General features: G+C 30.0%; 1 protein-coding gene across 2 annotated transcripts in view; it reads right to left on the bottom strand.

The window, feature by feature from the left end:
* LOC136985735 (polyamine-transporting ATPase 13A3-like) overlaps positions 1-26,072 on the bottom strand; it is a 111,373-nt gene that overhangs the window by 62,931 nt on the left and 22,370 nt on the right. For both annotated transcript variants that reach the window (XM_067283076.1, XM_067283075.1), the window contains exons 7-12: positions 23,466-23,532; positions 20,183-20,311; positions 19,906-20,064; positions 12,286-12,396; positions 3,368-3,414; positions 3,032-3,220 (exon numbers count right to left, since the gene is read on the bottom strand). In XM_067283076.1, the coding sequence (XP_067139177.1) occupies positions 3,032-3,220; positions 3,368-3,414; positions 12,286-12,396; positions 19,906-20,064; positions 20,183-20,311; positions 23,466-23,532 (702 nt within the window). The remainder of the gene's footprint in view (positions 1-3,031; positions 3,221-3,367; positions 3,415-12,285; positions 12,397-19,905; positions 20,065-20,182; positions 20,312-23,465; positions 23,533-26,072) is intronic.

Genomic DNA, 26,072 nt, shown 5'->3' with positions numbered 1-26,072 from the left:
AATAAGTTTTGTCGTTCAATAAAAAAACACAATTTTATGGTTTGAAATACATTTTATTATTCAATATAATTTCCCTGAACTTCAATACACTTGTTCCAGTGATCTTCTAATTTATGGATTCCATCCCTGAAGTGAGAATCCGGAAGACTGTCGAAATACGCTTCCACGGCTGCTATTACCTCTTCGTTCGATGAAAATCTTTTCCCACGCATGAATTTTTTGAGATGTGAGAACAGCCAGAAGTCAGAGGGAGCTAAATCTGGCGAATAGGGAGGATGTTGCAACAATTCATATTTTAATTCACTGATTTTCGCGATGGTTTTTTGAGCTGTATGAGAGGGTGCGTTATCTTGATGAAAAATGATTTTTTTATTCTGTAAACCAGGTCTTTTCTCATGAATTTTTACATCCAGCTGGTCCAAAAGATTACAATAATAGTCTGAGTTTATTGTTTTACCAGTTTGGAGATAATCCACGAACAAAATTCCTTTTGCATCCCAAAAAACTGATGCTAACACCTTCTTGGCCGATTTCTGGACCCTAACTCGCTTCAGAGCCGAAGTACCGGGTTCACACCACTCCTTAGCCTCTTGTTTTGATTCAGGATCATGATGGTAGACCCAAGTCTCATCCATAGTAATGAAACGACGCACAAAATCCTTTTTATTTTTTCTAAAACGCTCCAAATGTTGCTGAGAAAGTTGCATTCGAATGTGTTTTTGTTCCATAGTTAGCGAATGCGGCACCCATTGTGCACACAGCTTTCTGTAACCCAAAACATCAGCCAAAATATTGCTCACACTGCCTAATGAGATCCCTAGGGCTTCTACTAAATCTCTCTCAGTTAATCGACGATCTTCCAAAACCATATGCTGTAAATTTTGCTACGATTTCTGGTGTTGATGCACTTTTTGGACGTCCTTCACGTGGATCGTCTTCGAGACTTGTACGGCCACGTTTAAATTAAGCAACCCATCTTTCTACTGTTCTAATTGAAGGTGAAGAGTCCTTATACACTTTTACCAATCGTTCATAAATTTGTTTTGGTGCTACACCTTCCAAAAATAAGAATTTTATCACTGCACTGATATTCAATTTTTTCCATTGTAAAAAAATACACTGACATGTCAACTTTGAACAGCTGCAAATATAGAAATGAGTTGACAGATCTACATGAAACTTCACACGTGTTTATAAAAAAGTAGTACTATTTTTAGAGTAATAAAACGACAAACCTAATAGCGCCATCTCTTATTGAACGACAAAACTTATTGAACAACCTGGTACTAGTAATGCGACAAAAGAGGCATTTGACATTGACCGGTATCGGCACCCTCGGGATTTGGCACGCACACACCTACCTGGACCGTCTCTGATTTCATTCATTAGCCACTCGTAGGGAGCTATTTCACTAACTTTTAAGTGGATTGTTTTAAGATTTAAAAAGTAAAGAATATTTTGTTATTTTTATGCACGTTTCTTCACAAAGTTATATTTAATTATAAGTTTCTTTAAAAGTATATTCATACAATTGAAGAATACTTTTTTACTAAGCATGTATATTCATCACACATTGTTTTACTAAGTAAGTTTTTTTTTATAATTTTAATTTTAGCCCTTATATCGTGGCTAGTGATTCAAAAATTTATTTTAAAAAAGTTTTGGTTCAAGACCATATAATGAAAAAGAAAACATTATTAAAAGAGAAAGACCAATGCCTAAATTAAATATAAATACGTCAACAAAAAAATTTCAACATTTTGATGATAAAATTTATGACGAATGACGATTCTTTCGTAAAATTGAAGCAATTTGGAAATCAAAGCGGAATAGAATTTAACTTTGGTAGACAATATAAAATAAATATTGAAAATTATAACGAGATAATTACGATTAATAAATATATCTAAATTAATAAAAGTTATATGTTTTTTCTCAAAGCGAGAATTGGCATTTAGAGGGCATAGGGAATTTATTGAATCTAATAACGGAGGTAATTATATTGAACTTTCTTATTTATTAAGTACGTCGGATAATCTATTAAAAATACATTTAAAGAAGTATACGGTTTTTACTGGCTTATCGAACAAACGAGTACGAACGGGCCCTGACGCGCAATTAATTGATTGCCCCTGTAAGTTGGCTTCTTACAGAAACACAGCTTCCCTATCATCAAATGTCACAGCACACCACTGGACTCTATTCCTCAAAAAGACAGAAAAGACACTTGACAGTATTAACAGTCTCAAGACTCAAGTCTGACTCCCACTTCTTTCCTTTATGTAAACAAATGAACTACAATAAACAATAAACAATGTAATTTCTCCAATAACCAGTTCTAGGAAAACATATGTCTGACTTCTGCAAGTGCTTCTTATGTTTAAACATAACTGCTTTCTATACATACACAACCATAAGTGAAGTAAAGTATCATGGTACAAAATTAAACCATGCATCATCAAAAACTTCAGTTAAACAAAAAAATGTAATGTAAAAGTAAACTATTTATGAAAGTTTACAACTGTTGAAATATTAAAAGTTACAAAATGTAAAACTACCTGTTAAAAATCAAATAATTATGTTCTAGATTTTCAGACATGATTTGTTATTATGTCATACTTTATATAAGATGCTAAATTATTAGATCTGTAAACCCAAATATATTCGAAATAATTTAATTAAGAAATAATCTTTGTTAGTTATTATTTTATTAAAATAATAATTAACATTAGTAAATAAATAGTAAACAATAATTTATTTAAAACTTAAGTTTCATAAATAGAATATGAAATATTTGATTAAAAAAATTAACTATAATAATAAATAGTATTTTCAGATCTGTTTTTCATTTTAATTTTCTAAAATATTTTATGAACTATGATTGCATTTTTAAAAGTAAATGATAATAGTAATAAACAATAAAGTATTTTCCACTTTATTTAATTTTTGAATTTTAAAATAAAATAATTTTATTAAAAAATAATCAAAAAAATGTTTAATATTAACTACATATTCTAAAAATAAATGTCACCTTATCAAAACACACTACATCCAGTGCACCACTAAAATTTATATAGCGAGAATTCAGACAATATATTGACTGCTTTCTAAGCCTGCGTTGAGCATGTGCATTAACACTTGTCATTACTGCTGGTAATGCAGGAGGAATAAGAAATGTCAAAACATCAAGTACAATAATGACTACATCTCTAACATGTGCCTGAAATTTCAAATAAAACTGTATTAAAACAATTTATATAAATTCTTACAAATTAATGCATTTAAATTTTAAAATAATATTTAATTATAATTTGTAGATTAATTTATTAAAATCATTAATATAGTTTTATAATAAAAAATATATTACCTGAACCTTCATCCACACAATAGCTGTATATATTGTTGCAGGAATGCCTATAGTAAAACTTTAAATAATTAAAATATTGTTCAATTGCTTAATTTATTATTATCCAAAACCATATAACTATTTCTTTCTAATCTTATCATCTTTTATTCAAAGCAAAAGTATAAAAAAGTAAATAATAATTTTGTGTAAAATAATATTTTGATATGTTATTAAAAGGAAAAATATTTACATTTAAATAATAATTGAATACAAATTAAAGAAATAACTTAGTCGTTTTATATTCAAAAACTTCACTTAAAAATATTTCAGTCAATACTTCATTTTGTATATGTATTCAATATTCTATGGAGAGTATCTTTTTAAAAATCAAAAACAATTTATTAAAAATTATTCCAAACTTTTAAACAATTTTCAAGCTGTGACATACTTAAATAAATAATTTTTAAAATTTTATATAATTAAAATAGACATAATTAAGGGTTTGTTTTGCAACTAATTCATTTTCTTTATACTTAATTCACAAATAAAGAAACTTTCATTTTGTTCATTGGGCCAATAGTTAAATTGCAAATCACTTCTGCAATCTATATTAAAAACAATTTTTTCTAAATAAAGTTAAATAATAATTTATAAAAAAATTAATTATTTTTTAAAATCTACTCCTATGGGGGGGGCGTGGCTCGACAGTCGGAGCTGTTGGTGACTTTTGCTTCGTGGTTCAACAAGTGTTAAGAAACTACTGCTGTTCTTCAATCTTTTTAACCCAAAATTACTAAAACTGTATAAAAATCTTCATTCTCGAAAAAATATTAATAATTAATTAATATGCAGCGTTCACCAGCTAAACGAGGTAGACCTCCGCTTAACAGAACCAAACCGGAAAGTCGAAAATCTCAACCAGGTGCATCCAACTCCAAACTTATAACGGATTTTAATTTATTAATGGATAAAGAATCACAAGAACCATCCTTAGAAGTCAACAACCAACGTATGGACACTTCTTCACAAAGACTACAGAATTCACCAGGTGAGTCCAATATAATCCATCCATCATCTTCGACAAATTCGAATGACACTCTAACAACAGATCTATGGTACAAAATTTCGGAACTTATTAATACTTCTAATAATAAACTATCTACCCAAATGGAATCTATAAAAGAAGATTTGAATCTAATCCATGAAACTATACGTGAGAATAAAATACAATTCCAAAGAATGGACAGTCAAATTGAAAACCTAAAACTACAAATCGACAATCTAAAATCAGGAAAGGAACTGATACAGTATAAAATGGACACCCTGATCAACGACCATCACTATAATAATATAATAATATATAATTATCCCACGTCAAATAGTATCTCTAAATCAGAAATTCTTAAATTTATTAACTCTTCATTAAACCTGCACAATATACTTCAGGAAGATATTCTTGATATAACTCAATTAACCAAATCAACGAATTCTGTTATCAGAATATCACTTAGTAATAAACAGACCCGTGATCAAATTTTTAATTCCTTCATATCAAAGAAACAACAAAAATTATTGGAAAACTGGGGAAACATCCAGATCGCATCAGACCTTACCAAGGACTCACGTAAAAGAAGGAAAAATTTATTACCGATATATTTCGAATTAAGAAAACAAAATCATTCAGTCAAACTACGTAACGATATTCTACAAATAAACAGAGATAGAATAACTTTTAATATCGATACGGGAAAACTTGTTTATGTGGATACTTTTCTACCTTTTTCTACCTTACCAGAATCAGCAAGCTGATATACATTACAAAATAAATCTCATCAGGAAAAAGTTATCAAAAATATAATCCCAACTACTGTCATCAATTGGAATAGTCAAGGCTTAAAGAATAAAATAACATCACTAAATCTTCTCCAATTAAAATATGACCCTGATATAATTGGTATAACTGAAACATGGATTATACTGGATTTGTTCTATAATTCTACTTTTTTCAATAACTTTACAACAATTACAGTCCCAGCACGTAAACCTTCTGGCCCTGGTCGTCCAAGTGGTGGATTGTGTATCTTATTAAAAAAACATCTCTGTAAAATACAACAAATCAAAAAGTCTGACAACTATATATTGCTCCTACTTTCAATGAATAAACCAATATTAGGCAACAAAGATTACCGACAAATAATAGTAATGATCACCTATATTCCACCCAACTGTCTGACAAAACTTAATGAAATATTTAAAATAATCGAAAATTGGCAACATATAACTCCATATATCCTTTTACTGGGAGATTTTAATGCAAGAATCGCTGAAATGACAGATTCATATTATAATGGTCCTAATTATCAAATACAAAATATCAGACGATCCAAAGATAATACTACTAATAAACTAGGAATAAACTTAATAAAAATAATAAAAGACCATAAACTATTCATTTTAAATGGACGTCTCAAACCTGATTATCCAGCTGAATTTACTTGTATTGAATATAACGGCAAATCCACCATAGACCTAACAATATGCTCTGAATACATGTTAGATTGCTGTCTAGATTTCGCCATAACTACGCAAGACACATCAGACCACTTTCCAACCATATCAAAATTTCTACTATCCTCAGAAAATTCATCAACTAAGGAGTGCAATAAACAAACGAGAATCTACTACAAAATGTCGAAATACTCCAATGAAATCGAAAATAGATTCAACAATATTCCAGAAATAACAAATTTGAATTCTGATATAATATATAACCAAATAATTCAAATAATGAACGATTATATTCAAATTAAAAACGATAAAAGAATCATTCAGAACAAATTTAAAAAACCATGGTTTGACAAAGATTGCTACAAGATGAAAAAAATGAAGCAAACAAGTTTAAAAACATTCCGTGAAAACTCAAATACTTTAAATTTCAATAACTACAGAAAGCTCAAGCAAACCTATAACAACCTAATTAAAGCAAAAAAGAAAAATTATCTTTCTAAACTTGAAACAACACTACTAAAAAGTAGCAATGATAGCAAAACTTTCTGGACAATAATACAAAAATTTCGATTTAAATTTGACTTATGTGACAATAACTCAATGATAAGTTTTGAAGCCTGGAAAAAATTTTATCAACGCCTTCCTGTTACCCAAATTATACCTAACTTAATGTTTAACTACAACTCCAACAACGAATGTCTTAATTCTAAATTTACACTCAAGGAACTTGATGAAATCATAAATAAAACTCGCATTAATACATCACCAGGAAATGATCATATTCCAACTAAGTTCCTAAAAACATTGTCAAATCAAGCAAGAGTGAAACTGCTACAACTTTTCAATTCTATGTACAAAACAACTAACTACCCGGACTCCTGGAATTCAGTAATTTTATCAATGATACATAAAAAAGGTGATAAAACTTCTCCAACTAATTATAGACCAATAGCATTACTGTCAACATTAAGGAAATGTTTTACATCTTTATTAGCTACAAAATTCCAATACTGGACTAAAATAACTGACCTCGAAGCAAAATTTCAATACGCCTTCTTCAAAAACAAAGGAACAGAATCTGCTATTTTCTTACTATCATCCATAATACAACTTCATCTGAGAAAAAAGCAAAGAAAAATATATGTTGCATTCATTGACATCCAAAAAGCATTCGACTCTGTTTTTGTCCCGCTACTGGTATATAAGTTAAAAATTAACGGAGCAGGTAATCAATTTGCAAACACAATATCTAAGCTATTCTCAAACTATAATGCAAAAATTAAACAGGGCAAAGTCGTCTCACCATCGCTAACATTAACACGTGGGATACTCCAAGGTGACCCTCTTTCGCCATACCTATTTAATTTTTATTTACTTGAAATTGATCACATATTTCAGAATTGCTCAGATGGAATAGAACTTGGTGACAGGACCTTTCATTATGTGTTATTTGCTGATGACCTTGCAATCTTCGCTCCGACAAAAATATCACTACAAAGAAAAATTAATCAACTAAATTCTTACCTCAACTCAATCCAATTAACAATCAATCCTACCAAAACGAAAGTCGTTATATTCCGCAAGAATAGTAAAATCTCCAAAAAAGAAACAACGATATATCTAGACAAGCAACCTCTACAAATGGTAAATGAAGTCAATTTCCTAGGTGTAATATTCGATTGGAATCATACTTTCAAAGCACATATTTCGTATTTGAACAATAAAGTAAAACTTGCTATAGATAATCTGCTAAACTTATATTCTAACTTAAAAACCTCCGATTTAGCTATTCATATGAAATTGTATAACGCAATCATTAACCCAATCATATATTACGCATCCCCAATATGGGGTCTCGACTATATATATAAATTAGAAAAATTTCACATATACTTTCTCCGCAAACTGCTTCACTTAGAAAGAACAGTCCCAGGCTACGCAATTCGCCACGAAACGAACCGTATCTGCTCTTATCCATTATTCTTAAAACGTATCATTAAATTCTACTATCGTCTAAAATTCAAATCCGACAGTAATATTACTTTTTTGCACCACGAAATAATCAAAGGCAGTACTAAATCAACCACAATACAACTCTGGCAAACTAAACTAAATAAAATACTAAATTCTTTTGGAGTATCAGATCTTTTATTCAAAGATAATATTCAGGACTGGAAATTTGGATATACTATGTTAATGGAATCAGCTATCGCTCAATCGATAAACATGGATCAAAATAGTCTAAATCACAATTCCTATCATCCTTGGTACTTAAAAATTTTACAAATACCTTCTGTACAACCTTATATGATAAAATCAACTAACTTCAATGTGAAAAGGCTAATTTCACAATTACGTCTAAATAAATATTCCCTTTATATCAATAATATCTATATTGACCTGTCAAACAATCATTGTCCATGGTGCAAATTCGATAACTTCTCAATTGAACACTTACTTCAGAAATGTCAAAACCTCTCTAATGTACGTGACTCTCTCAACATTCCTCGAATATTCCAAAGTGATTCATCCCAAGATTATAGAAATTCTTTAAATAATCTAAATAAAAACGATCTCTATGCTCTGTACAATTATTTCATTAAGATTACAAAAATGTTGTAAATCTATGTCAATATGTCTAAATATACCAACAATGTATAACTTCACTAATATTGTATAATTATATTACTGTGTTTGTTAAAACAACTGTTTTTATTTATGTTAATAACGAAACAATATAAAACCAATGTATAAAAATGGTTAAATATTAATAATCCAGTTAATGTTTTAATAATACGAAAATTTATAAGTTAATTTTGTACAACCCCCTGCAACAGGGATAATTCCCTTTTTGTGAATAAAGATATTGATTGATAAAAAAAAAAAAAAAAAAAAAAAAAAAAAAAAAAAAAAAAATCTACTCCTATGGAAAATAAATACATTTAAATGGTTACTTCTATTTATATGCTCCAGTCAAATTTTTAAATTAGCTATGTCAAACTAATTATTTTTAGTTTAGAAAAATAAGTTTTTGATTTTAATAAAAATTCACTAATAAAATTAAAAACATAATTAAAATAATACTGTTATTCTGGGCAGATAATCCAGGGGTTGTCCATATTTTAAAGATAATTTAAAAAGAAATGCAGATAATGCAATGCATTAGGTTATATCCTGATTTTAAATTCCAATCATGAATCAAAGTTGATTCAAATTACACGATTGACCAATGGCAGGAAATTAACCCAACAGATGGAGAATTATCTATTCATATGTTTGTGAGAAATAACACTAAGTGTTTAATTATATTCCCCACTGTTTTTTCAATCCTGACTTATTTTAATGGATTAAGATTTAATTTTTTTAATAAATACTTGAAATTAAGATACAGATCTTCAGTCTAATATAAAATATGAGGTTGTAAAGGTAAACCCTTTGCAGTGGCATAGTGAGAGAGGTGCAAGGGTGTTGTGTATCATGCCCCGGGTGCCACTCACAGAGGGATGCCCAAATGGTCTCCAAGACAAACTATGTGTTTCTGGAGAAGGGAGGGGGCGCCAATAAAATGTCGTGCCCCGGGCACCAGTTACGTTCACTACACCACTGACCCTTTGGCATTTGCAACAACTGATTGACATTTGTTCATGCATGAATGCTTTAACAAATGTTTTGCAAATGAAATCATGAACCTTCATTGCATTGTGGTCACTTTTGAAGTGATAGAGCAACAACAAAAGTTTCATTCTATCAGACATTGCTGATGCATCTAATTCCAATAAAATGTGTGATAAAATACCCTTTGGTTACTCTACTTATATACCACATTGAATGTTTTAGAACATTTTTTTCCCACTTATTTCCAGAAAAAAATTAAAATATCTAAATTTCACCTTTACAACCTGATACAAGAAGCCAAAAAGAATTAAATTTTTATACAATAACTAGAAATTTTTCCATCAAGCATGATAAAATACTTTTTATGAGTGCACTTGACAAAGCCATTCTTACTCAATATTGCTCAAGTCTAACTTCATAGCCTGAAATTCAGGTTCTCACTTGTTCTTATTCTTTTAGATATAGAATTTACCTGATCAATTTTACTTTTACACTTTCCCCCAAGGCCTTTTTTTTTTCCTTTGACAAAATAGTAATTTGTTTAATTGATAAAACAAAAATGAATTATATGTATGTTAGTTAGATGAGCACTAACACTTTTTAAATAAGGGGCTCATTAGATCATTACTTCTGATTGGATAATAGAATATCATGTGGTCACTATGGAAAGATTTTTTTAAAAATTTGTTATAGAAGTGACACAATGCAGCTATCTTTTTTTGAAATTTAAATTTTAAATCTAATGAAATAAGTTTAAAATATGCCGTTTGCCAAAATATTTAAAAATGCAACTTAAGGGAAATTCTGTCATCAAGCATGAACTAAATGAGATCACTGACATCACTGCAATGTAAGTGCAATCACTGATCTGAAATTGGTAAAACATTTATTCTGTAGCTAATATTTCTGCAAAATAAGTAGCCTATACTTTTTGTCCAAACGTAAAATGAATATAAGCAAAATTTCATCTAGATTAGACAAAAATTGCTGGAGTTATAAGGAATTCATACACACACACACACAACAGCTTTTATATTATTAATTATTTATGATAAAAAAAAAGCTTTAAGAAATTATTTGAATATCAATAATAAAATTATGTTTTGTTTAATTTTTTCAAGTTTTATTATTATTATTATTAGGGGAAAATAAATTAGTCATAAAAGAAAAACACTAATTATTTTTACACTTAATTTACATAATTGGGACACTTCATAAACACCTGCAATTGAATTTTATTAGTGGTCAAATAAGTACAGGGATGAATTTCTGAATATTTCAAAAGATTTTTTAGTAATCATTTTCCTGTTAAGGCTAAATACTACTGTGTTTTTGAAGATACCATCTATGTTTGGTAATACATAGATTGTGTCTTCAAACATATATTATTACTAATGTGTATTTGAATATGGTGTCTTCAAACACACATTAGTAAAGACAACATGCAAGTATGCACTTGTGTATTAATTAATGTCAAACAGATTATTATAGAGTTTAAAAAAGTAAAGCAAAATGGAAATGTCATTAAAAAAATTTAAAAGGATTATCCTTAGCTTTAAAACAAGTAAAACTACTTTCTTAATCCGACTTCGAGGAAAACACTACAAGTTCAGACGGACGAACTAACAATGAAAGAAAGACCTTAGTATTTCATTATTACCAGTTTTATTTCATCAATATCACAATTCGCATGAAATAAAACTGGTAATAACGAAATACTGAGGTCTTTCTTTCATTGTTAGTTCGTCCGTCTGAACTTGTAGTGTTTTCCTCGAAGTCGGATTAAGAAAGTAGTTTTACTTGTTTTAAAGCTAAGGATAATCCTTTTAAATTTTTTTATGAAGTATACCGATCCCATTAGTTTTATTATTGAAAATGTCATTTTTGATTTCAATTTTGTTACTTATTATTTTGAACTAAATTTAATACTTATTAAATTTAATTTTAAAAATTATTTTAATTATTAGTTAATACTAGTATAAGATAGAAATCTAACCTTTTACCTTTAGAAAATATTATTTTATATTGCTCTAAAACTTTGGCTATTGGCCTCCTTCATGTACAAGTCACAGAAGTAAAACATGTACAGGAATGATGACTTTTTCATAGATAAGATGCTCTTATGTAAGTTATAGGTCACAGTTTACAGCAAAAGTTTTAAGGTACAACTCCAGAATAAATACCAACATGAAAGGAACAGCATCACTTTTGAAGCACTTTTTTTGATGTGATGAATTTCATGAATAAGTTTATAACCTTAAATTGGCTGCATCATATATCCAAGGTTTTAGGATAATTATTAATAGTTATCCAAACTACAGTATAATTCAAATAAGTTGGAAATTAATATAATTATTATAGAATATTTGGACTTGGTGTTTAAGTATACAATGATTTGTTACAACAGAAAAAGCAATATTTTAGTGCATAAGATGATAGATGCAATCTGTCATCTTAAGCACTAAAATATTGTACTAAAATATTGACTGGTAAGTTTCTTGCTTTCAATGGCTGCCCCAGAGATGTGGGGTATATGGTAGGATGGATTATACAAACGTTTTATTTTCATTCATGCAATTTTCTGTGGGTTATATGCCACTGTGGATTATCTACCCAAAATTATGATAATTACGTCAACATTATCATATAATATATAATCTATTTTCAAATATTTTTATACAATTTATATTTTAAATAAAAACTTAAACAAATGAAAAAAATTAAAATTATAAAAAGCAAAAAATGTATTCTTAATTCAAAGTTTTTATTATTATTTACAAAATAAGCAGAGAATAAAAAAATTTTATGTAGCTTACCTAGAATAAGAAGAGCCAACATACTTTTAAATAAATCTCTATATAGTTTAAAATCAACAGATTTTGGGAAAAGTATTGCCCTTACTAGTTCTCCTTTTGATGTATTAAAACCTTAAAAAGTTATGAAATGGCTTTCTATTATTATGCAAAAATATAAAAATTTTATAACATTTATCTAGAATAAGTATTATGTAAGTCATACTAAAATTAACGAGTAACAATTTTTTTAAAATTTTTTTTAATAAATTTAAGACACTTATTATTGAAATAACAAGTGCTACATCTTAATACACACGTTGATTTATTTTTCTAAGTTCTGTTTCTTAAGGTGACCAACTTTTTTATAATGCAAAGGAGGACACATAAATTGAAGGAAAAAATATTGTAAATAAAAAACATTTTACTCATTGCAATAATAATACACTATAATAATCTCTACTGCATGTGCAGTGGTGTAGCTAGCATGGGTGACACCCGGGGTGGATGTCGTGGTGTCACCCTTCTTAACTGTTTTATAAAACAGTATTGGACTATTGAATTGTAATATGCCTGCACTCGAGCAAACTTGAATGCTATATCAAATAAGCGATATATCATCACATAGGTTTACATTGACTAGCGTGAATCTGCTGACCTTTTTTTGTTTTTTTTTTTTTTTAGTTATGGGTTGTTGAGTCGGTCGAACTTTCCATGACTTAATGTTAAAGTGCATTGTCAACGTTTATTTCACGACTTATTTTTTCACAGTCGGGTGTCGACAGAGGACAGAACTTACAAAAAGAGGACATTTAGTAGGACACTTTTCGAGAGAGGACAGAACTTACAAAAGGAGGACTGTCCTCCCTAAAGGAGGATGGTTGGTCACCTTATGTTTCTGGACACATTATTTTTCAACCTTGTAATGTTTTAAGTTTTATGTACTTTGTATCAACAAGTAGCCTACAGAGAAAGGTCAGTTGCAAGAATGTGTATTGCCTAAGAATGCAAGAAAAATAAATGGTGGTCCCTTTTGGACAGACTTTGTTTTAATTTTTAAAAAAAATAATTCTCCATCTGACGAAAAATTTACTTTGTATCACATTTATGTGTATTGTTAGTTACATGGTTTTATAGGGATATCTATTGTTAATGGGGAATGGTAATCTCTAATGATAATCTCCTGAACTTTACATGTACAATTTAAAACATGTTAAAAGTGTTCAATATTTTTTGTTCTGGAAGTTGGAATATACTTCTGTAAAACAACTCCATTCGCAGCCCAAAGATACTGATGCACAGCTTCTTGAATTGTTTTCATATAATTGGCCTCACATCTAATTCTACACAAATCCAAAATGATGATAATAAGTGGGTGCCAGATCAGGACTATAGGAGAGGTAAGAAAAAATTCCCATCCCATTCTTTCCATTTCTTCCCAGTGAGTCAAACAGGATGAGTATTGTCATGCTGCAGGATATTCTTTTTTCCAGGAAGTTTATTGCACAATGTATGATAGTTTCTGAAAGTCTGGACATTAAAGGCAGCATTTATGGTTCCTGAATCCTGTAAAATTAAACCAGGATGCACTCCTTTGTGTCCAAAACATGGTGCTCATAATTACTCTTTTACAAACCGCAATTTTACAAATAACCACTCTAAAAGCTATTTAATGCAGTAATATTATAATATATGCAGAATATTTAATGCAGAATAAAAAAATAAAGAAATATTACTGCATTAAATAGCTTTTAGAGTGGTTATGATGCCCACAATCATTGCAGCTAATGGCACCATTTTTTATATTTTTGACTGCTAAATTATAAACACTACCCATTAGTCAGGAAGATGTAATGTGGGTCTATTGATAGTATTATTGGTCAAAGTATGTAGAGTTTGCCAGATGAATAATACACTTTTACATTGATTCAATAGCTTCATATCAGCCCCTAGAGGTTCATAGTGCCTAGCAATCTCAGTTGCATACTTCCTACAGGCAACATTGTTCTGGCATTCTATTAGTCTTCTTACAAGCATACAAACATTGGAATTTAATTATAACCTGCATGGGCTGATGTAAAGCTAGTAAAGCTATTGTATTAACATAGTGAATTATTATTCATCTGGGAAATACTGTATATTTTGTAGGCAAGAGACAAGAAAATTAACGTTCAGGCATTAAACTATGTACCAATATCCCTATAATTACTAGCGCTTTCAATGAAACTATTTTCGTTTTCATCAGGTAGATAATAACAGTTAAAATCCTTTTTCGAACCAAAATATTTTTTGAAATGAACAAACCACTTTAGAACTTTGGAACAAGACCAACGATGGAACTGAGCGAGAAGAAATTTAAACATGCACGCGTGGTGACGTAGCGCATGCGTTATAAAATACTGAGACATGGAGCTAGAGACGTTGCCTTAATCTGTTATATAAGTTGACCCACATAACAGGCAAATCAAGCGTGGGTGTTTTGCACGGATTTAGTGCAGCAGTCTGACCCAACTCCTACCGTCTTAAGGAAAACTAAGAAAATAATATCTCTTCCTAGTATTTCTGCTCTTCCTGGGCGCGTGGATCCTCCGTCAAACGTAGCATGTCCTAGACCCTTTTGGAAGTTAAAACTCATAAGGAGGGTTGGCCATTGAGGCCGCTGGTTAATAAAAGGACTCACCCAACCTACCACCTTGAAAAGGTGCTCACCAAGCTACTAAGTGGGCTCCTGCCTCCTTCTCCCTGGGTTACATCTTCCTCCATTGAGGCAAAAACATCAATTTCTTCGGTCTTGGGTAACTTATCCTGTAATGAGTATAGTTTTTACAAGTCGGATGTTGTTGCACTCTACCCCTTGGTTCCTCAGTTCGAGGCTGTCATGCTTGCAAATACTCTTATCAAGAAGTGCTTTACAGCGCAGCAGGTCTTAGAGATACGTGATGCCTTGCTTTTTATTACCGAAAACAATTATTTTCAATTTAATGGGAGGATATACCTACAGAAACAAGGAGTCCCCATGGGCTCACCACTTTCTGCTGTATTGGTGGAGTTACTCATGAGACATGTTGAGCAAAGGGTCTTCAATTTCCCCCTCACGATAGCATACCCATTGTTATACCTCAGATATGTAGACGATATTCTTGTAGCTTGGAGGGACACGGAGGAGGATTTCCTCACCCTCAAAAGTTCACCCATGAAGATTTATTCTACCATCAGCTTTACCTGGGAAAAAAAAATGAAGGGGCTATTGCATTTTTAGATCTAAACATCTCCAAATCCCAGGGAGCTTTATCGTATTCAGTGTTCCATAAATTCAGCTGCATACCACCTTTAATCCCTGCTACAGCATTCCAGCCACAGCATTATGTTAATGCAGCTATCGCCCCATTAATTAGAAGGGCTTTTTTGTTATCTTCCAATCAAACAGCTGTCGACATTGAACATGCCATTCGCTCAGCAGTAAATGCGGCGGGGTACACTAATGCCAAGTACAGGTACATCTTAAACAAGGTCAAAAGATCGCTCTTTCCTGCCACGGCGTTACATGTTCCAAAGGAATGCACGGTAGTCCTTCCCGCATTACCATTCTGTGGTCGAGTCACCATCTGTATTTGCCATGTTTTTAGGCAACACACGCTTTTTCTACCAGTTTCCCCACGGCCAAATCTTAGGAGGCTACTGTGCAATGACAGGGATGCTACCTCTGTACTAGAGAGGTCTGGAGTTTACTCTAGCCCAATGGAAAATACTACATCCGGTATTCACACCCACTACGTTGGTGCGACAACTAGAATGTTGGCTTGTTGTATTTCCGAACACCAGCTTTCCATCAGGGTAGGCAAAGGTGATACTGAGCTAGCAAGAATGGTGTTACAGCACCTATACACCCTGCTGTAGGACCAGGTGGTGATGCTCAGGCATTGTAATAACAGGAGCATCGTGTTTATTTGGGAGGCCTTTCTTACCTCTGCACTAAATCCGTGCAACACACCCACGCTTGATTTGCCTGTTATGTGGGTCAACTTATATAACAGATTAAGGCAACACCTATAGCTCCACGTCTCAGTATTTTATAGCGCATGCGCTATGTCACCACGTGCGCATGTTTAAATTTCTTTTCACTCAGTTCCATCATTGGTCTTGTTCCAAAGTTCTAAAGCGGTTTGTTCATTTCAAAAAATTTTTTGGTTCGAAAAAGGATTTTAACCGTTATTATCTACCTGATGAAAACAAAAATAGTTTCGTCGAAAGCGCTAGTAATTATAGGGATATTGGTACATAGTTTAACGCCTGAACGTTAATTTTCTTGTCTCTTGCCTATTCAGTGATTGGCGTGAAGTCCACCATTGTTACAATTAACTATATATTTTGACTAACAATACCATCAATTGACCCACAGTAGATCTTCCTGACTTATGATAGTGGTTTATAGATAGAAGAAACATTGGCTATTTATTTGTTTTCTTTAAGCTATCAGTTATTTTATACTGTTAAGGTAAACCCCAATATTATAGTTTTATTACCTATTGCACATGTTTCCGTATTTTTAACTTGCAGGCACATTATGTACAAGCTCATTCAAAAATTTGTTTACCATTTTAATTTAAATACAAGTTATTCTATGTTCTAAAGAGGATTTTACCTAAAGATGACAACAATAAATTTGTCAACTGTACTAATATTTGTCAGATACCTATATTCAAACACAGCTAACATTATGATGTAAAAAAATAAAACATTTCACAAAACAAAACAATCTTCAGAAATTAGAAAGCAAAATAATTAAGTTATTTAAGCATACAGGTACAATCATTTTATCTGTTATTAACATGCAGTATCATACTTTATTCCTGGCATTTATTTCATAAAATTTATCTGTCATTATATCAAAATCTAATTTATAAATTAATTCTGATTTAAGCTCCAGGACTGACTTAAATGTGTTAACTTATTATGATCCAAAGAATTCCTTAAGTAATTTTTTATCTGTTTTAGGATAAAGAATGATCTTTCACCATTAGCACTACTAATAGCTAATGTTACATACATCCTTAAGTTTCTAAATTTTAAAAAATTGACACAATTTTATTTCCTAGAATAAAATTTAATACTTTTGAAATGTTTGTTCAATTTTGTTTTTATACAATGTGCAAATTTGCATGTATTGCATCTTCTTACATTCCCTAATGTTTTTGTGCTCTTTGGGACTGCATTTTATATTACAATGTGTGTTGTAAAGAAATTAATTACCATGCCTTCACATTGTTTTACATTTTTCATTTAAAATTAAAAATAAAATTCAAAATTTGGGACAAGTTGGCTTTTTGAATTACCAGGTTCTAAATAGACAATTAGACCATTTGTCTATGTGTAAGATAGATACTAATTATTACATATTTTATTATTATTATTTGGTAAATAAAACAGAAATAAAGTGATAAAATAAAACAAAATAATTTTGTTGTTTAGTAGCCATTTGTACCTTAAACATAAGTTTGGGAGGTTTGACATCAGTATTCTGTTTTCTGTTCCACTTATTTTATAACTATATCTACAATGAACTGTGCTACATAAAATGAAATAGGAAAAAACAATGTTTTAATACTTGAGATGTGACCTTTTTAAAGTATATCAGCAAGTGTCAGGATCTCAATGGTTACTCCAAAAACATAAGGTAAACAATGCAGGTTATGTAAAAGTTTTATTTCTGTTCTAGCAATTTTCTGAAGGATATGCACCATTACAAGTTATCCACATTAAATTCTGGCAATTTCAAAAATGTATCTTCAATTACAAAAAATATTCCTTTAAATACATACATTAGAGTCCCTTAAATTTGACTTTTTGTGGACTGAGAAGGTGACAAGTTACTGAAAATGATGAGTTTTACAGATTCCTGTGTTAACATAAAATAAGAGAAATCTATGATGCTAGTCTAAAAAATGGAATTTTTGTAAATGTACTATATGTGCAAATTCATATACATAATAACTAGATACCATTAGGGACTACTTCTCTTTGTAGTTAAATTTTAATTTAAAAAGTATTGGCTATTCAGTGGCCACTTTTAGTTAGTGACATTGTGTCATTGCATTTTGCAGTAGCATTTTAGAAAAAGGTTATATTCTTTGTTAATATGTGAAATTGATGCTATTATCAAGTGTCACCAGTGAATAACAATAATTTATTTGATCTCAGGGTTAAGTTACAAAATGTAAAAATTAGATTACATGTATTTTGTTTTTGAACATGAAGAGTTTTATAGAATGTTGAGTTATCAAGAGTAGAGTTTTCAAGACTCTAGTGTACTATTATTTGATTATTACAGTTTCAATTTCAGGTAAACAATACATTAATGAATGAAATCTAAGCATAATTCTTTTATGTAAACAACTCTGAAAAAACAAACTTTCAATTGAGAAATTTTAAAAACTAAAAAACACAATTATTAAAATTTTAAAAATAATAATGTGATATAGTAATTTCTTAGTTTATGTGAGAATTATGCTATGAAATGTCTCATGCAATTTAATTAATGCAAAGTGTAAATAAACAAGAAAAGGGCAAGGTCATATTTCGGACAAGATTATGACTTGGAAACTCACTAGTAAGCAGGATCACTTTGATGCTCACGACAGGTCTTGTTCTCCAATCTTCTTTGGTATCACTGGTTTTCAGTGCAATCATTCAAACTTTGCTGGCCTCGGCCACAACCACAAGGTCGTCCATGATACATTTTCGGTGAAATTAACCTATCCGATGTCGAAATTTCTCTCTGATGCGTGTCACCCTGGATTGAATTTTTGTCGATGCCTAACAAAAATTTCCCATTTTTGAAAAATTGTGGCTGTTGTATCATGGCTATTGTATCGTCCAAAATTATTTTTTTTTTATTTTGCACAAACAAAATATATATATTAATAAATGTAAAAAGGAAAAAATTATATTTCGGAAGTTAGTTTTACTATAAAATTACAACAACTAGCGCCATCTAGTTTCAAAAATGTTCACATAGAGTCATTTTGGGGGACCTATATCTCGTGAAGGGTCACCCACCCAGGTATGGATCCTTTGACTTTTTTGTTCCTATCACTATACTCTACAGCTCTGTCAAAGTCCCAAACAGGTCATTCAGAGCTTGAATTCACCTGATTTTGCAACATTTGCATTTCTAACTTCCCAATAAGCAATGTATGTGCAAATCTCGCACTAGTGCCTATTTGTAGAAAGAATGTCGCCATTTTGTATTTTATTTTGACTTGGTTCTCTGACATGTACTCCTTCATACCTCTAAGCTGGTAAGCCAGGACAGCACTGCAATTTTATAAACAAGACATAGTCTTGTCAATAATAATGTAGTAACAACTATATGAGAGTTACAACTACAGCTAACAGAACATAATATTACAAAATAACAAAATAAGTAAAAACAAACATAAAAGTAAAAAATTATGCCATTCCAATAGATGATCTTCAGCAATTCTTTTTGAACTTTATTTAATTAATTAATACAATTCAAAAAGCACTTTCAAGTAATTTGAATGGAAACAAAGATGTAACTAATTGATATAAAATGACAAAAATTGCAAATATTAACTAAGATATAAAATTATAAATTAAGGCAGGTGCAATATATTTTTTTACCTGTTCGATAAACAACTGCTTTAACAGATTGATCACCACATGGTCTACTATGCAAAATCTCTGTTCCACAAAATAAAGTATTTCTTTTATGAATAAGGGGTGAATAAATTTGGGATGGGTCATTAGAGATAGGTATTTTTGTAATTGGTATACTTTCACCTAAAAGAATGGATCAATAAAAAACATTTTGAAGTTATTAAATAAAATTATTTTTTTAAAAAATCTATGAAATATAACAAGATTAAAAAAATTAACTTTGCTGTAAGTAAAGACTTACCTGTCAGCATACTTTCATTAACAACACAATTTCCACTTATGAGAATAGCATCACATTCCATTGTTATGGAATTCTTTGGAAGAATAACAACATCTCCTGGAACTAAGTCATGTGATGATTTACATACTTCTAATGAAAGAGGAACAGCAATTTTTTAATATTTTTATAGTTATCAAATACTAATGTAGATGTCTTTTGAGACATCTACATTAGTAGATCCAGTTAAATTGAAAATAAATTTTATATATAAACAGCACAATAGAATCTACTGGATCTAAATTTCCACATAAAACTAATGTCTACTGGATAGAAAAGTCCAATAATGCAAGTTACAAAGTAGACATTATCCACCTATCCCACAATTATTAAATGCAATGGATATGATTGTATTTTTCACCCTCGAATCATTTCTTTTCCAAAATGACACATCGAATGTGTCATCAGGAACCTAATGAATAAATTGCTATTGGACTGGGAGATTTATATTACCAAAAAAGGGCATGAAAAGAAAGAGGGAGGACCCCCAAATAAAAGGCGATGTCCAATGATGACAGAGGAGTTCGTCTGTCACAGAGGGTCCGTCATCATCGAATGTTCACCCTCTCTAGTTTGTATGAGTTCTCGGATACCTCCCTCTGACGACGCTCCTGTTATCTAGGCAATCCGTTTACCTACTACCAAGAACCTTTCATTGAAACTTCTGAGTCATCAATTCATTAAAGTCATCAAACCGATCGGCAACAAAGAACATCCTCAAATTCTCTACAAGGTATTTATCCACCCACAAATCTATGTAAACTCTTTCTCTCAAGACTAGGACTTGCAAGGATAATTACAATAGCTTTAAGTTATAATATACTAGCCTTATATAATATATAAGGGGATAGCCAATAGTAATAATATACAAAATGATAGCCAATAACTAATGTTCAACCTTTCAAATGCTAAATATTATATATGATTCCTATTTGTAAATAGCTTATGATAAATAAACAGGTATTTGTTATTGTTAATCTTGTGTTTGGTGCACTTTTTTAAGATCCGCCATCTCTCAGACCTCTTCCATCTCGAGTCCAACTGCCTACAAACGCAACCGCTCACACAAAAGCAAACTTAGCAGCCATCGAGGTTTCTGTGTCTGCCCAAAAGACACAGTGGGGTCAGTTCTGATGACAGTGTCATCACAGATACGATGTTGACCCTTCGGTCAAATGGTGCAGAAGCATAGGGGGCATTTCATGCATTGTCACAATATCATATGCAAGTACCAATGTTCGTGTTTCCAATAAAGCTTATATTTTGTGTACTGGATGTGATACTTTTTCTTTTGCAGTTTTCTCAAAAACTTTGGGTAATTTTTTATGTACTCTGAGTAAGGATTCTCACTTTGCAGAGTTTATACAGTCTTAATGGGATACCCTGTATATTTTGTAAATACAGTATTAAATAAAGTTATCTAGGTGATAGCAGGGAAAAATTATCTTATATTTATTAGAAAACATCAGTTCAATTTTCATGAGACAAAATCACCACAAAGCCTGATGCATATACAGAAATAACCAATGATCACCTTAAATATCACCTTTTCACACCGGTCAAAGGCTCGAGTAAGTTGTAATTATTTAATACATACCCCGGTGTGTATGAAGAAGAGATGTTAAATATCAGGTATATTCTGGCTAATTAAATGACTCATATAAAGTAATTTGTCACTAGAGGTAGACGTTAGGTGCCATCTCTTAATTAAATTAATAATTATAATTTAAATAAATTATTAAATAAATTTAGAACCTTCTGGAATAAAAGAACTGACCTGGGGTGGGCTTTGAACCTGCAATCTCCGCTTGCTGTGTGATGCTCTTGCCAGTTGTGCCACCCAGACCCCGAGCAAGTCTTTGCTTCCAGAGGTATATTAATTTAGATATAACCTTACTTGGTTAAATACGTATACCTCTAGTGACAAATTACTTTATATCAATCATTTAATTAGCCAGATTATAACCCAATATTTAAGGCGATTGTTGGTCATTTCTAAAATCACCATCATTGTTTTTCTGAATGACCTAGCTTGACATTCTCAGAGAGAAAAAAATATTTAAAAAATTATTTAATAAAGAAAGATTCTAGAATATTATCATTTTATATGAAAACAATATTATAGTATGACAGAAAAACTTAAAGATACCTATTTTCTATCATATAACAATGTATTTTCAAAATTAGTAAAGCAGTAAACATATCAGACATCTTTTAAAAATTTTAAACTAAAAAAAAGATAAACATATAATGTTTAATTTAGAATAATGATATTGGTACAGCAATAAGAAAAATCAGAAAAATAAGAAGTGTAGTGGTGTTGTACATGTTGATGACGCTGCTGGGAGCATCAAGCCGTTGTAACATGGTGATGGTGGAGTGAAGCACATGCTAGAGAATAAAGATTTAACAAAACGTTCAGAACTCATCTCATTAATTGTTACTAGAGGTAAACTAGAAAATAAAGAAAAACAGAAGTCAGATTTTGAAAATACTGTGAGGGGATGGGGGATCCTATTGTTGACTGCTGGAAGCAGTCAACTGTGTAAGTTGAAATCCATGCATAATAATTAGTCCATCAAAGCAGGTTTAGGCAAGCCATCTTCACAGGAAGCATCATAAGATGATCACATTCTCAATGAGTTGTAATAATAACAGGTTGCCTCACTCAGTGATGGGAAAAATTATTGCCCAACACCTCTTTTTGTAGTTGACCATGTGAGGCATTGTCAGGTCTTTAGAAGATAATGAGAACTCTGTGTTTCAGATATGTATTTTTTGTAAAATGCCTATTATTAAGCTATCTTATCCTTTCACTGCTATCACATTTGTGAGGATCTCAATTAAAAAAAAACTCAGTTGTCAACTGCCATAAATGATTGTGAGACTACACTGGTCAACTACTGGGTGAACAGCCTCTGTGATTTAAATTATTTTTTTTCATAATATAAACAAAGGTCTAAAAAAATGATTTTTTTCCATGAAAAGATAGAATAAACTTTATTTTCATACATAAATTTTAAAGTCCAAAACAGCTTTAAATAATCAACTACTGGTGCCATTATCCTATAAACTGAACATCAAAACAAATTAATAGATCATCATAAATGAACAGATAGAAAAGGTTTAATGGAATAGACTCTTTAAAAGATTTAAGTATCTAAAATAAATTTAATATAAAGAAGTTTTTTAGTTAAAATTTATGGATTCAACATATAACTAATTTATTGAATATAAAACAGGTTACCTTTTCCATCTCTCAACACTGTAATTATTGACTGAGTTTGAACTGCATCTCTTAATGCTTTACTTTGCTATAATGTAAAAAGGAATGTAAATAATTTTTAATTTAATATTTAATTGATCCAATAATTGTACATTAATATAGAAAGATAAGACTAAAACAATAAACTTTCTCACTAATTATGTTTGATTGTTTAATTTATAAATTTTTTAAGTACAGTGGATTCTGGTTAATTGGAATACACATCAGAACTAAAATTACTTTGGTTCAATTTAAGCAAAGTTTACATAAACAGTCATATAAATAAAACAAAACACAAACTATTGTTTACTGAACAACAAAACTACTTAAATAAACTCTGAAATAATGACAGAGCTGCAGAATATTTTCAGGACTCAAAATTTTCCCAAAAATTATTATACACTAGTACACAAAATAAAAAACAATTTATAATTCAATTAATAATTATTTCTACTTAGTTTGGAATATTCAAAATAAATCATATAAATTACACATAAGCTATTTAATTACTTGTTGTGCAACATTAAACTGATAAATTAATGCAAAAATTTTTTAAATTAAAAGAATGCTTTAATATAAGCACATGCCATCACACAATAGCATATACAATTATAAACTTGTTAATATATTGACTAATATAAATAAAACTGAAGTCAACACCATGAGTGACCTATTTTTGTTAATTAATGGGCTTTTTAATAACAAAAAACAAAATTTCTTTACAACAGTTGTACAATTTCTTTTTTAAAATATTTAAGAAATGCAGCCACTTTTCTGCAAAATTATAAAAGTTTTTAGAGATTTTGACTGACATTTTCATTACTATTTGAAAAAACAATCATATTTTTGTTTTAAAATATATTTTAACATTAATATTTTTTATTTTATAATAAATCTACAAAATATAAAAAAGTAAAGAGAAATAACATTTCTAAAATGATGATAAAACTTCTATTTAGCTATTTAATTGAGACAATTAAAAAAAGTTTTTAAACACAGTTTATTAATTTACAAATATTCCATGCAGGGGAAACAAGTGAATATTTTGTTTTATTTCAAGCCAATATGAAATTTTGACCACTAAACAATACCAAAAAAAAAAAGTTTTGAAATAAAAATGGATTTCTCTTCTTTTTTAAATCTCTCTTTTACTTTCAGTTTTTCATAAAAATCAAAACCATGGTTTGGTAACTCTGACTCATCCTTGCTGCAACCATATAACAGTGTAAATAGGCAGAAATGTAATAAGCAACTGAATTAATTAGAAATGAAGTAAACAACATTCCAATTTTACTTTTAAAACACAAGATTTCTGTACTTTAGCTAATTTCCCCAATTATTGTCTAGAAGCATAACTGAAATGCTATTCCATTTATAAGGCCAAACATCTGCCAGATTATATTGGGTTTATAGTTTGGTTATTATTTAATAACTAGATAGCCCAATAATTAAATTAATGTTAACTTGCTCAAAATTAAACTTTTAAAAAATATTTAAACAGCAAGCAAATTTATAAAACAAAAATTAACAAAATTACTAAAAAAAAATTAAAATATATTTAAATTTGATTAGCTTTTGTGCAAAACAAAGCTAAAACAATTTCAATAGTTATGTTGCAAAAGAAAAAAGAGTTGCAATTAATAAAAAAAAACTTGTAATGAAGGGTTCAAAAAATGCAGGCAAAAGTAAACTAATAATTATTAAAAGTGATTATAAAAACTAAAACTAAATTAATACTGAAAAAATTAAATGTAAAAATTAATTAAAACTAAAACTAATAATATAATTAAAACTGGCCTTTACACCAAAACCAAAGCTAAATTTAAAATAAAATCAAAACTAATTAAAATCAAATCAATTAAAAATTAAAACTTTTTTAAAAACTGTTTAAAAGGTGCTTTGAAATTTTCAAAATGTAAATCAAATTAACTTTTAAATTTATGTTATTTGTGTGTGGATATGACAGAACATTTTGCTTTTAATATATATATATATATATATATATGTATATGTACAGTACATATACACAGATAAAAATTATTCAAAATAATATAAAACTAAAACTAAATCTGTATATCTGTATATAACCAAAGGTTATTATTCAAAAATCAAACTTAATGAATAGTTGCTCCAGGAGCAAATGAACAGCCATCTCTGCAACTCCAAGTCTAAGTCAAAAATGAAGTCTTTTTGTCTCTCCTATTCCTATAAAAATTCCTTCCTTCCCCTTTGTTAACCCTTTCCATGAATTCATCTGAGTCTACAGAGGAAGTTAACAAGTCGTCCTTTTGAGGAACGAATTGTAGACCTTATCTGTGACCTGGTATGACCTACTTACATGCTCCTTTGTAAAATGTTGGTTTCAGTTTTGGTGGAGATGGAACATTTTGCTTTTAATATATATACAGATTAAATAAGTAATTTTGCCTAACTGCCTACCTCTAGGTAAAATTACTTAATATTTAATTATTAAATAGTAGTCAAATTATGGTCTGATACAATCCAGCAGATTGTTTGGCATTAATGGAAAATCAGGTTAATGGATGTTTCTATTTATATATTCCATTTTTTGTGGCTGTTGCCATAATA

Source organism: Centruroides vittatus, unplaced genomic scaffold (genome assembly GCF_030686945.1).
Source record: "Centruroides vittatus isolate TY-2023 unplaced genomic scaffold, ASM3068694v2 contig_976, whole genome shotgun sequence".
Lineage (NCBI taxonomy): Eukaryota > Metazoa > Arthropoda > Arachnida > Scorpiones > Buthidae > Centruroides > Centruroides vittatus.
Note: the sequence above shows the minus strand (reverse complement) of the source record. Positions and strands in the feature narration are given on the sequence as shown.